Source organism: Cynocephalus volans, chromosome 10 (assembly GCF_027409185.1).
Source record: "Cynocephalus volans isolate mCynVol1 chromosome 10, mCynVol1.pri, whole genome shotgun sequence".
Lineage (NCBI taxonomy): Eukaryota > Metazoa > Chordata > Mammalia > Dermoptera > Cynocephalidae > Cynocephalus > Cynocephalus volans.
In genome coordinates, this window is record NC_084469.1 from 113,862,220 (window position 1) to 113,876,977 (window position 14,758).

Consider the following 14,758-nt stretch of genomic DNA (forward strand, 5'->3'; position numbering starts at 1 on the left):
CTATGCAAGGGATTTTAAATGGATGATGGTATTTAGATTATAATGGCAACATTTAAGAGAGCAATGAATCAGTTTGGTTTTTAAATATCAATATTACAATATGCCAGAAATTATACCCTTTCAACTAATGCAATTTTTATCAGCCTCAAATTGTACAAAAAAAATTTAGTTTTCCAAAAATTACAGAACATTCATATCACGTTAAGAAGAATGAAATAGTTGTCTAAGGGTTAATATGGAATTAGTGCCACAGTAACATTAAGTGGCAAAAAATGCATCAGTAAATGTAGACGTGTGTGTACATGCAAATGTTTCTGGAAGGAGACTCTCAAGAAACTGGGGTGGGTAATTGTAGTGGATTGAATTATGTTCCTCCCCTCACTGTGACTGTTAAGAGGGTGGGAAATACTATTATGTTCATTGAAAGGTGGAGCCTTGAAGAGGTGATTGGATTGCAGGAAGATGCAGTAGTGAATGGATTAAAAATGGTGGTCAGGGGCGTGGTTCTAAGGGCTTTAAAAGAAAGGAGAGTCTCTTGCTTTCTCTGCTTCTACTATCTTGCAAAGTGAGACCTCTGGGTCATTGTCGCCACCACCAAATGGACTTTGGATTTCCCAGCCTCAGAAACTGTAAGCAATAATTTTCATTTTCTTTATAAATCACCAGTTCCAGGTAATTTTGTTATAATCAACAAAAATGGACTAATTCAGTAATTATAAAAAAGCTCTCACTCTCCTGCATTGCTAAGACTTTCTGAACATGCCGGTGTGTTCCCTCCATGTCACGGGTGTACGACGACAGGTCCTTGTTTCTCTTTTCACTTTGTGGGATGGCCTTCTGAGGTGTGCACTTGCCTGGGCTGAGCTACAGTCTCCAGTGACTCAAACACTAAACTGGTGCTGCTGGGCAGGGATTTTGCAGACGAGATTAAATCCTAATTAGTCCACTTTAAGTTCATCAAAGAGGAGATTATTGTGGGTGGGCCTGACCCTCCCAGGTGGGTCATTTAAAATGAAGTTCAGGCTCTCCTTGGTCTCGGAGCTCCTGCCTGTGGGGTTCCAGGCTGCTCATCCCCTTCTCTTCCTGACACCCACCCCACAGGCTTCACACTTGCTTAATGGCCCCACAACGGTATGAACCAGTTCCTTGTAATAAATCCCTCACAGGGCTCTCTCTCTCTCTCTCTCTCTCTCTCTCTCTCTCTCTCTCTCTCTCACACACACACACACACACACACACACCCTCCAACCAGTTCTGCTTCTGTGGTTGAACCCTGACTCACACACTTTGAAAAAACTATAGATTCACAAGAAGTTATAAAGAGAGTACATAAAGTCCTGTGTACCTTTCATCCAGCATCCCCTGATGGGGACACTCTATGGAGCCTGCCATACCATGGCAAAAGCAGGAAAAGGACACTGGAACAATTCTGTGAGAGAAACTATAGGCCTTGTCGCTGATTTCTGTATGCGTGGGTAGTACTGGGCAGCTTGGTCCCATGCACAGGTCCGTGTAGCCACCACCACCAAGATGCAGAGCTGTCCTGTCTCCACTAAGGAGCTCCTCCAGCTGCTCCCACTTTGTCCCCCAAAGTCACTCCTCTGCTCGCCATCGCTACAGTTCTGACGTTTCAAGAACGTCACACAGATGGCACCACACAGCCCTTAGCTCCATGCCCATGGACACACATGCTGGGGGATGGTCCCTTCCGGTTGCTGAGGTGTTCCATGGCCTGGATGCACAGTTTGTTGAACCACTCACCCACTGACGTGCACTCGGGGTAGTCACAGGTTTGGGCTATTACAATAAAGCTGCCATTAACATTTGTGTACAGGTTTCTGTGTGGATGTAGTTTTCAATCCCCTGAGATAAATGCCCAAGAATGTGGCGATGCTGGGCCCCATGGCAGGTGCAGGTGAGCATCACTGGACACTGCCATGCTGTGTTCCAGGGCGCTGCACCAGTCTCCATCCCCACCTGCAGTGGGTACGAGGTCCAGTTTCTCCACGCCCTCGCCAGCATCTGGTGTCATCCTGATGTTTACTTCAGGCATGCAGTGGTGTCTCGCTGTGATGTTAATTTGTATTTCCCTGACGGAAAATGAGGTTGAGCATTGTTTCACGTACTTATCTGTCATCTGCACATCCTCTTTGGTAAAAACACTTGTTCGTGTTTCTCATCCATTTTCTAGTTGAATTGTTTCTCTTTTTACTGTTAAGTTTTGAGAGTTCTTTATTCGATACATGGGTCCTTTGTCAGATGTGTGGGTGGCAAGCATTTTCTCCTTGTCTGTAGCTTGTCTTTCCATCTTCTTAACAGGTCTTTCACAGAATAAAAGTTGTGAGTTTTCATCAAGTCTAACTTATTTTTTCCTTCATTGATCATGCATTTAGCGTCGAGTCTAAGAATTCTTTTCCTAGTCCTAGGTCCCACAGATCTTCTCCGATGTTTTCATTCCAAAGTTTTATTGTTTTACATTTTACATTTAAATCTACTGATCCATTTTAAATCAATTTTTGTACAAGGTGTGAGTTTACATCAAGATTCATTTCTCTTATTTTGCCTGTGCGTGGATGTCTAGCGGCTCTAGCACTTCTGCTGGAAAGGCTGTCCTTTCTCCCTGAGGCTCACTTCTGCCAACCATCTGCGGGGCATGTCTGCTGGTCTACTTCTGGGTTCTCTATTCTGCTCCATTGATCAATTATCTACCCTCTGTCATTTTGCTTCTTAAAAATTCTTTCTATCCATTCTTTCAGTCTTAAATGAACTACTTATACCTCTAGCTAAAACCATGTTTGCCTTCTGAATTCCTATTAAATAAAAACTTAACAAAAATTAAGGAAAGGGGAAATGTTAAAGCTACACACACTGTCCCGCCTGTTTTAATTCTAAGGTGATGCTACTTCATGAAATTCAGTTATAAGAGCTGAATATTCTTGCCTATGTACATTATGGACATTATTCAGAAGTAAAACATTCACTGCAGTGTGGCCAGTGACAGGGCGCAAACAAGGACCCTCCACACTTTGTGGACAGTTACTGACCGTGCCTGCAGGACCCACATAGACCCCAGCACAGAGGTACTTCTGACCTCATCAACCACTCACCTGGGGCAAGGCCACCCCCAGGGCTTCAGGTGAAACAAGCCACTCAGTCCCAGCAGCGTGAGACGGGCCCTGCAGTGCCTGTGTTGTGCAGACAGCAGCCTGTGCACAGAAAGGCTGGGAGTCTGTCCAAGAGTGGCAGAGTTAGAATTGAGCCCAAAGTCCTCCTGTGACAGACAGAGCCAACACCCTTAACCCAAATCAACAAAGCACAAGTCTACAACCCACTACTTCTTACACATCAGAATTTTCTGGGGAAGTCAGGCCCGCCTCCAAAAAGAGCCTGAACTTTCTTTTTTTAAAAATAATTCCCCAGGTAATACTGATGGGTACCCATGGTTTTAAAAAACAAAACGACAAAAGTACACACATAACACTGTATCAAAGACCTCAGAGATGTGAATCTGCTCTGCTCACTTTCCCCGCACAGCACCTACACCTTCTAATCTATTATATGGTTTACTTATTGCATTTACTTTATCGTGTGGTCTCCCCTGTACGAGATCTTTTTGTCTGTTTTGTTCAAGGATATATTCCAAGCGCCTAGAATAATGCCTAGTACATAGTCGAAGCCTGTTTGTTTAAGATATGAGTGAATTCAGGAAAAGCCTCTTATTTAAGTTAAATGCCTCTAGATTCCATGGTCCTCATGCTGCCAGTCTGTGCTAAAATAAAAAAGACTGAAAATTATGAATCAGAAGAGAACCCTAAGAACATGACACCCAGAAGACAGCCTAAAATGTTCTCATTCACTGGACAGAGGGTGACTTTGAATTCTAGAAGATGCTAAACAGGATGACTTAAAATTTCATGGACTTGCTAGTTGTAAGCCCAGCATATACCACAAGGACTGGCCAATATTAGGCACTTGGTGAATGACAAGTGTCGATATTACTACTTTTTTAAATCTCACAGGATTGTCATGCATTATCTCATTTATAGCAACCCTAGCTTACTATTTTTATCCCCATTTTACTGATGAAGAAACTGAGGCTTGAAAAGATTAAGAATCTGCACAAGGTCTCACCATTTATTGGTGGAAGCACCTGTGTTTGGAACCAAGTATCTCTCACAGTCTTAGTCACTTGCTGGTCAAAAATAGTAATAATCCTATTTCCACCACTGTTGCAACTTTCAGTGTTTGAGTAGTTTAACTGTTTTAGTTTAACGGATTTAAAACAAAGTATCTTCAGCTTTCAGAGTGGTCATGGCAAACATTATCCAAGCTATGCTTTCAGGAAGCTGCTCTGCCACAGAGTTACGAGCACCTGTACTACTATCTCAGAATACTGACCTGTTTGTGCCTTTGCTCATCATTCACACAAAACAAAGTATCACTTGAATGTACACCAAATGACTTTGTTCAAGTATTTACAAAAAAGGCACCAAAATAAATGACATAAAAAAATCCTCTCCTTGAAAAATGGATTTAGGGCTGGCCTGTGGCTCACTTGGGAGAGTGTGGTGCTGAAAACACCAAGGGCACGGGTTTGGATCCCTATATAGGGATGGCCGGTTAGCTCACTTGGGAGAGTGTGGTGCTGACAACACCAAGTCAAGAGTTAAGATCCCCTCACAGGTCATCTTTTTTAAAAAGAAAAAGAAAAAGAAATAAAAAAATAAAGAAAGAAAAGAAAAATGGATTTAAACTATTTTTCACAAGTTTGTGTCCGCCATGTTTTATTACAAAAGGAAAACTAAAACTAAGTTTCTCTGTGCCCGAGAACCTGGAAAACCATACAATGTCAAGTGCAGACAAGGACACAGCGAGGAGGCAGACAGGGGAGGGCAACACTCAGGACAAGGGTCCGGCCAACACTTGAGAGGGGTCGATTATCTGGTCTGTGGGGCCAGCAAGAAAAACATGCAGAGCCTGGAGTGTTCTTTTCTCAAGAGAGAAAAGAATACAGTGACAGTGAGGCGAGAGAATACAGAGACTGCACCAACTACTGCATGCAAGAGCTGCACACTTCATTCAGACCTGTGCAGCTTACAGACTGCTGCAGGAGCTCTGACTTGGAATTTGCACACACACACACATACACACACACACACACACACACAAACACACACTCTCTCTCTCTCTCTCTCTCTCTTACTGGGTCCTGTCACAGAGAACCGTCAGAGCCAGGACAGCAAGAGTTTACAGCTTCAAGCCGTCTCCAGCTCACTGGTATGGAGCAAGCCTGGAACACCACACTGGCTCGGCTCTGCAGCTGTCACTAGGCTTGTGGGGAAAGGGGGCCACATGCATCGGTGCCCTGGGGTTAGACCAAGACAACAGTTCTTACACTCCCCTGCAGAATGGGGCTTGGGTGAATAGCACCATCACTCCTTACTCCAGCTATCAAGGACAACATCCACAGCACTGACAGTGTTTCCTCCAGGCAGAGGCTCACCCAGGAAATATGAGACACCAATTCCTGCCACCTGTGGGAAGCCACCACAGTCCACAGTGGTGACTCCAGACACATATCTGCCTCAGGAACAAACCACCATAGGTGGGGAAGGATGCCCACAACTGTGCTCTTGGCCTAAAGCTCCACTTACATACTGAGGCTAAGAGAACATGCAGTCTTAGGGGAAGCAAGCACTAACCCTCCGAAGGTGCGTTTAAACAACTCAGAAATGTCCAAAGGCCAAACCCGCTGAACGCTCTGTACCTGCTGAGCGCTTAGGGAGTGAGACGCCCTGCCTGCGGGCCTCCCCCTCATGGTGCGCACATGAACCCAGACCAGGCACGACCTTCCTTTGGTGCCTCTGTTCGACAAGAGCTTCATGTGGGCCGTGCAATGTGTGGTGCCCTCCACTCCCACGTGTCACACAGCGACAGACAGCTGTGCTTTCTGTGGCAGGGAGAGAAAAGATCCCATCAGAACACTTGACAAATATTTTTTAAAGTTCCTACCTCTCTCCCAGCCAGAAGTGAGCCTCATTCAATTATCCTCTGCTGACACTGATCATTGTTCCTCTTGCAATGCAAAGTAACTATTTGTCAAGTTCAGTTTAGAAAATCTGTATTAAATTAATTTTCTAATTTCTGTGAAATATCTCAAAGGAAAAAAACTTCACAAAAGCAACGTAACAAAAAAATCTCAAGTAATTTTTTCTGCTTTCTACTTGTAATAAAAGTTAGATTTCTTTTAAAGCCCACAGATATTTGCTTAGTACATGTTCTCCCAGGCACTGTTACACTAGTACTCCTGTATGATGCACAAGAGCCTGCGTCATAATGAAATAAGAGACTGTGTTCGATTCAAGCCCCTGTTTCCCTTTCCATGAGGTGGTGCTGACCCAGGAGCCACTGTGCCCAGGCTGCCCATGAGCCTTGTGACTGGTGCTCATCCATGGAACGTAAACAGCAGAGAGGTGTGTCTCTTTCAGGCCAGTGGCTTTGAAAAGAGGACATGCCCTCTCCAGTCTTTCCCCTTCCCAGACTGAGGACCCTGAGGCCTTAGGAATTGGCAGAACCAATCTATGGAAGGTGCTGGCATCAGAACCACACAGGACAACTGTGGGAAGACCAGAACTGCCCATGCCGCAGCAAGAGCAAAAGTGAGAGGTACCTCCCATGGTGCCAACCCACAGTCTAGGGGACGCTCATTACAGCAGCTCATGTTACCCAACCAGTACAGTAAGCATGCAAATTAATCAAGCGTGTACTAAAACTTGTTTTATAGGGTTTATTTCTATGCTTCCAGGTTAAAGATTAAAAAGTCATAAAAACCAGGAAACCCCCCCCAAGATACAAAAGAACTCTTAGGGATGAACGGAGATCAGCATTAAAAATGTCTTTCCAATATCTAATGAGATAAGCAAATATAGTCTAAAACCAGCCCTCAAATACCCAACTGCATCAGAGAAATGGGAATAACGACCAAACACCAACCCAAACCCAAACCAGCTGCTGAAGGAGGAAGAAGCTTCCAGAGCTGCCTGGCTCTAAAAGGCTCAAGACCCAAATAAACACGCACCCCAGGCCCCCCAAGAAGCCACACTTGTACACTGACAGAATGCTGTGAATCCAAACTCATAGTCCCAAATCAGGAGAAGAGCAAGTTGGTTAGAATGTATATTTTTTCTTCTTCTTTCTCAGGAGCTATAGAAATAACTACTAATGAAAACAACAACAACAACAAAAAAAAAAAATGAAGAAAGGGAAGTCAATGTGAGGAACAACTCTCAGGTGCAAGTCAGTGCTTGTGCCCGCACAGAAGAGCAGGAGTCTGCACGTGAGGTCCTCAGCAGTACACCTGCGACAGATACTCTGAACACTCAGAAGACACCACAAATTGGATCTTGGTGTATACCACTTTCCTATAAAAAGAAAAATGGCTGATTATAGGACTGGGGCAGGGAATGCACAAGGTGAGCCTGGAGAAGCATCTTGTAAGTAAGGAAGTATTAAAAAAAACAATGTGGGTCATATGTCACAGGGGCACAAGAGTCAACTGAAAGAGCTCCCAATGGCCAAGCCGGAACAATTTGAGCAACAGAACTAAGTGGTATAAGATTATTCTAACCCAAAGCATAAAATAAATATCCATGAGTCCACACTGTAAATTAATAAATGGGGAATAAGAGTCAAATCTCCTATGCAGAATAACAAATAACGTCTGTAAATGCTCTGCCCTCTAGAAGGTCGGGCGTAACTCCCCACTCCTTAACCAGGGTTGGGCAGAGCAACCTACAGACATTTTAAAGATACTATGGGAACACCATGGAAAATATCATGCTAATAAATTCCAGAATTTAAATGAAAAGGAAAAATCCCTTGAGAGACACAAATTAAACAATAACTCAAAAAACTGTATATTTACTAAAGCAGTTGAATCCATGATTATAAAACCTAGGCCCAGATTGCTTCACTGGCAAATTCTTTCAAATATTTAAGGAAGAAATAAAATTAATCCTATACAAACATGTTCAAAAAATAGAAAATGAGGGGCAACTTCCTGGCATTTTTTCGAGGTCAGAATAATCATAGTAACAAAACAGATAAAGACATGTCAAAAAGAGAAAACCACAGACTAATATAACCCCATGAACATAGATATGAAAACTCTTAATTAAATATTAGCAAACTGATCCAACAAAATATAAAAAGGGTAATACATATGATCAAGTCAGGTTTATTATAACATAAATGCAAGGTTGGTTTAGCATTTGAAATCAGTGTAATTGACTGTAACAAGAGAATCAAAAAGAAAAACCACACAATCATCTCAGGTAGATACAGAAAAAGCACGTGAAAATTCAATGCCTACTCATGAAAAAAATCAAGAAATAAGGAATAGAAAGGAACTTCTTCAACCTGATAAAGAGCATCTACAAAAAATTTACAGATAACATCTTACTTAATGATGAAAGACTGGATGCTTTCACTCAAAGATTAGGAATAAGGCAAAATCTATTTTAAAAAAGAAAACATTAAAATGGAGATCACAGCCAACACAGTAAAGTAAGACAAGGTATAGAAATTCGATACAAAGAAGTAAAACTCTTTTTATTTAAAGAAAACAATCATGTATGTTAAAAAAAATCCTACAGTAAAGTACTAAAACAACTGAATTTAGAAATGACACAGGATAAAGGTTAGGATAGAAAAATCTATAGTATTTTCATATGCTACCAGTAAACAACTGGAAATTGAAATTTAAAACAATACCATTTATTATAGTATCTATAAGTATGAAATATTTACAAATGAATTTAGCAAAATATGTACAGGAGCTGTACACTGAAAACTATAAAACACTGCTGAGAGAAAGACCTGCATAAAGAGAGATATACCATGTTCATGAATTAGAAGATACAATATTACTAAGATGGCAATTCCCACCAAATTGATCTACAGATTCAACACAGTCCCAATCAATGAATTATGAGTTACTCTAAAATTAAAGAAGTGCTCCAAATTATTAGAATGTACATGACCTATTAAAACATTTAACTATATGTTTATTATCAGCTTTAGTTATTAAGTCTGTATATCTGAGTCATTGGATTATGTTAATGATTCCCTAAGTAGCCTATACGTAAACTGTATGTTTTCTTTGACTAGTACCAGTCCTGACATGTAGAGGGTATCATAATGAGGTCACCAAAAGTATGCAGCTGAGTAAGGTAATGTAGACCAGGCAGGAAGAGAAATCATATGTACACAAAACTAAATGGAAGAATCCAAAATTCAAAATTCTGCAAGGAAAGAATTAAACCAGTTCGTCATGGCTGAGACCAAACCATTTCTTCACAATTCAAATAGCCCTATCATGAGTCTGTCACATTCTAAAGCCTATGAAATGCTATACTTTTCACTGAGAATGTCAACGACCCCAAACTAGAAACACTAGGAACACTGGTTCACCCCTGCCAAGACTCCAGTGCTCAAACGGTAGAACAGAGACTCTCAGAGTGAGACCCTTCTCTGCCAAGAAGCCATGAAGGCTACAAAAAACAGAACACCCCTTCCACAAATATCTATCATCATTTAAAACAAAAGACCCTTCAGGAAATAAAGAATCAGCAAGCAGCACATTAGAAGGAATTCAAATAATTTCTTAATCACATATTTCAATTCTCTGTGGGTCAATAGTCAGTTTTGAGGAAAAAAAAAGAAGATAAATTTCCCCTCCGTAAGTTTTACATGACCCATCACTCTGAAAGAGAAACATTAAATCACTTTTTAAAAAATTCTGAGAACCAATATCATAAAGAACCCTCTGATTTATTACAGTTGTTTTAAAGGTGTAGAAACAAGCTAAAGCTTTAATTTTTAAGCTTTTAAAAATAAAACTCTATCACTTTTAAACATAAGAAATAAGAACAATTTTCTAGTTAGTCAATATGTTCAGTTAATAAAAACAAAGCAGAAACAACTGGGTTTCGAGTTGCTATCTGATTCATCAAGTAGTCTGGTTCCATAAGATACCGTTGGACAAACAGATACCCCATCACTTGATCTATGTACCATATGCACACAGCCATGCTGTTCTGCATCAGGCCAAAACAAATGTGGGTCAAATGAGTCCCACAAAAGTATGTATTGGAAACTTGATCTCTATTGTAACAGTGTTAAGAGGGTGGGAAATCCTATTATGGTATTTGAAAGGTGAGGCCTTTGAGAGGTGATTGGATCTAGAGGACCATACTCTTGTGAATGGATGATCCATTCATAGAGTAATGGATTGATGGTTTAATGAGTGATCATGGGCGTGGTTCTGATGGCTTTATAAAGAGAGTGAGTGAGAAAATTAGCTCTCTTGCTCATGCCATTCTCTTGCCATGTGATACCCTGCATGGCCATGGGACCCTGTAGAGAGCTCCCACCTAGAAGAAGGCCCTCACCGAATGCACCCGCTGGACCCTGGACTTCTCAGCCTCCAAAACTGTAAGAAATAAATTTTGTTTCTTTATGAATTACCTATTTTCAGGTATTCTGTCATAAGCAACAGAAACAGACTAATATACCTAATGTGCTTCCTTCAAATGTCTCTGTGTCTAACTTCAAAGAAATGCAGAAAAAGGGTTTTCACATTTATCTGTAGAAATACAGCTGTACATGCGCTTGAGCCCCTCAGGCCATGTAGTAAAATGCTGGCCCTTACTGAGACCTCACAGCCCAGCATTCACAGGATGGGTCTGCTAAGCAGTGGTCTGTCACAACTTAACACAGAACGCTTCAGTATTTACGACTCCCAACAGCCTGCCAAACACGGTAACAGTTAAAACCCATGTCACTACACCTAGAATTACAATTAAGCAAAAATCGGAATTTATGGCACACCTGCAGGAAGAAAAAAAGCACTAAAATAAATAAAATAAAGTCCATCTTTCTTGTCCCCAAGTAGAGCACTATTGTTGGATGAAACCCCATCCGAGCAACCTCAAGAACATATTTATTACAATGTTTAAGCTTTAGCTTCAAAGAAAAAAGGCTTTATTTCTTTTTTTCTTCTTCTTTTTCTTGAATTTTTTTATAGACTCTCATTCAGGTGTAGAATCTGAAAATCTGTATCCAAAATGCCAACTGAATTTGGCAATATTTCACTGCCTTCTGTGTTCCAGGGAGTAAAAAGAATAGCTCTCAGCATTGATAGCACAGGCTACTCCAAGCCAGCTTTAATTAGAGATACCCAACAGGTGGAGTGGATTCCAGTGTGTGTGGGGGGGGGGCTTAGTGGTGTGCCCTCCTGCTGTGAGGCTGTGCTGGCTCTGGCCATGTGCAGCCCCCAGATGAAGGGCAAGTGGTCCTTCAGAGGTCAGCTTCTCGTCCACTCTCCAGAGGCTGCATTACAGCTAGTTTTTCTTTCTATTAATCTTACACTAATTTGTGTAAGTAATGGTTTTATTCACAATATTAATAGACCTCATGCCAATATACAGTAAATGCATTCTACAGTGGGTTGATATTACCCTGCCAATACCATTTTTTAAAGCCAGGAAAACTAGCTAATTTGAGTTAAATACATTATAAATTTGGGTCAGTATTAGAAAACTTTGATTTTACCAAATATACACACAGAGATACACACAGAGAAAACCATGGCAGGTCTCTACATGACAAAATCTTTCCCCTGTATGAGGGAAACATAGTGGAATTTCTAACCATAAGAGTTACTAATCATGTCGTCCCACTAGCCCCACAATCACTGAAGGCAGTAATAAGGACGGTGGCTCCCTGCAGCCTGGAAATGCCTCTGAGTGATCAGATCTATCACTGGACAACTCAAAACTCAGAGGAACATGCACAGCCATCAGGAGATACAGGCTCGGCATCAGTGGTGCCAGCCTCTCTCTCGCCAGCCCCTGCTTTAGTGAGCGCAGTGCTGTCATCATCGAATGGCGGGAGAATCCCGACGCTAAGCAGCTCTAAGAGCAGACCTAAGCTATCTTCCCATCTTCTTTTAAAGACAAAGAAACTGGAAACTGAGACTGAAAACAACAGTATGACTTGGCCAAGGCCACCCCAACAGTATCAGGCCAGGGTAGCTAACAGTGACACCCAAAGGCCGGAGCTCCTTCCAAATAAGGCATTTTCCAGAACCAAACCATAACTGAAATCGCACTCTCAGTCTCTCAAACTCTTCTTCATCCACAGTAAATTCTCCACCTGACCCTGATGAAACCATCACAAATCATCCACTGTGGAATCTAAATGAACCAATTTTGTCCACACTTTCCCTAACTTCTAAAGACGACCTGCTCCAATCACAAGTACAAGAGTGACAAGGCAGCCATCCTCAGAATGTGCAAGGTTCTGGGGGCAGGAAGGGTGTTGTTCATCCTTCTGCTGTATCCTGTGGAACAGCGGTTCTCAATAGAGGTGCCCAGGGGTGCTGTGAAGTCCAATGGGACACACGGTTGACATGATTAAGATGTCCCACAGGAATTGAGAGGGTACAGGACAAGGAGGCTGAGACGCCCTCCAATGCATAAGACACCCTCACCTAACAAAAAATCCTCCCGCACAAATTTCAAGTGTCCCAAACACCATACGAGTGAAAAACATGCTTTTAACTCTCTGAACCCAGAGTCTTACTCCATGTAACATTTATACGTGAAATATTTTTGCATAATTTTAATATAACTTGAATTTTCCAGGAATTCAACTATTGTATAAATCTAGAAAAAAATTATACTACTGGCAGAAAACACACTGGTGACCTTCACAGCACAAGATAAACTCAGCATAAAGGCCTCATCTCTGAGTGATGCATGGACAATGCCCACCCCTCTGGGAACTGAGATGCCAGATTCTACCACCACCAGGTGGAGATCAGGGGTAGGGCCCAAGTAGGGTTTCAAACACACCAGGGCAATTATGAGAATTAGAGGCAGCCTCATAAATCACGACAGCACAGAAGGTATTATCCGGAGCTATCCCAGACAAACCAGGACAGTGGTCACCTTGATACTGGGACATGTTTGTGAGCATCCAAAAACCAACTAGCAAAGGAACCCCTCCCCTCACCTGTAAAGTCCACAAAGCACTTAACACTGCTCTTGCCACCAGTGCACAAAGAGAGGGTGGCACCCAGCAGATGCCAGCAGCAAGGCCACTGTAGTCCCTCCGGGCTTGCTGTGCCCCCTCGCCCACCACCATCCATCACCCTCACAGAAAACCAGGGCAGGAGGCTGCACTTGGTTCATAGAACCTAAAGAGAATAGCCCTTAGTAAAAGGGCTTCAAGCTCTCACCAAGACACTGCACAAATATGACTTTATTTTTTTTAGCCAGTTGTGGGAAAGGATAAAAATGCCCATAGGACCGATAGTAACTGCTGCCTGGAGCCTGAGATTTAGCTCATGAGCTAAAGTATCTGACACAATGCCTTGGACTAACATACATTAGCAGGCCAGAGACTTTCTAAGACATCTTTCCAAGCTAAGTATTCATAAAGTTTCAATTCAAACAGTACATAAATTACTACATATCTCTCTAGGATTAAGCTCTAAATATATATATTTTTTAATAGGAACAACAAAAACTACAGCCTTGAATGGGAAGTTGGACATACTCAAGTGAGATTTATAAACACCACCTATGAAGAAAAACACCTAAAGACCAGCCAGATGGAGCAGGAAAAAGGAAACAGATGCGCACCTTCAAAGACTTGGTGGGCTAGTTTCAAAGAAAAGACACGTCAGTCTGCTTTATGTCAGAAAGAAAGTGTGGGAATGACTTCAGTCGCTCTAGCAGGACAGCGTGTGTTTAGTTTCGGTCTGACTGGAATCAGTGCATGAAACTACCAAGGCAGGACCCTCGTGCCTGCAGCAGATCCAGCAACTGAGCTGGTGAGTGGGGACGTGAGACACTTTTCGCCAATGACATTGAGAAGCTGCGCGCCTCTGGTCTGCTCTTACCATCGTACTTTGTTGCACGTCTGGGTCGCACCGAGCGGGGAGCCCGCCACCATGGGAACTTGGATGGGACTGTGCTGTTTGTTCGTGACCAGATCCAGCTTTTCTTCTAATGATTTGCAAGTAGCCTCTAGAGCCTGCAGCTTGGCCTCAATGCTATCCAGCCGTAAGCATATTGTCTGGTTAATGGAATACAGGAACGACTGGAAGTGAAAAGAAGAAAAACTTTAGAACGGATATCTGGAACTTCGAGGAGACAATTCCAAAGAACACAAATGGCTATTTCCTAATTTGAACTGTACCTCTTCCCACAGAACAGCGCCATGCCGTGACTCGCTCTGTAGCCATGAGCCAGAAGCCCTTGAGTACACAAGCGTGACCGTCTGTGTTTAGATGCATCTGCTTCATCATGGCCTCGACTCAGTGCGTGGCCGCGATTCTCAGTTACACTTACGCCCATATAATAAAAAATACACGTATTCTTTAATGTGTTGTTATAGTTATCAGTAAATTGAAGGAAATGGTTAATGGACTTCTGTGGTCAGCACCCAAGGACGTGTTCACTTGGTGAACTCGCATATGAGTTAACAACCAAGAAATATCAAGGATTGCAAACAATCCCTGAGAACGTTTGAAGTTGTAAGAACACTTTCTTGGGATGTTCCCAGGAGGCGCATTATAGATAACCAAGTGCTTGAGAAGGGAGGTGACGGCCTTCCGCTCTTGAGAAAAGTATAACAGAATTTATGCATTAATGCTTATCTCGCATGCACAAGCTTGCTAAATGTAATA

At 42.2% G+C, this 14,758-nt stretch overlaps 1 protein-coding gene across 11 annotated transcripts in view; it reads right to left on the reverse strand.

The window, feature by feature from the left end:
- BANP (BTG3 associated nuclear protein) overlaps positions 1–14,758 on the reverse strand; it is a 125,443-nt gene that overhangs the window by 81,326 nt on the left and 29,359 nt on the right. For 10 of the 11 annotated variants that reach the window (XM_063109291.1, XM_063109299.1, XM_063109298.1 and 7 more), the window contains one exon: positions 13,970–14,169. In XM_063109291.1, the coding sequence (XP_062965361.1) occupies positions 13,970–14,169 (200 nt within the window). Of the gene's footprint in view, positions 1–5,767; positions 5,836–13,969; positions 14,170–14,758 lie in introns of those variants that run through there. The other variant, XM_063109301.1, reaches the window with a different exon arrangement.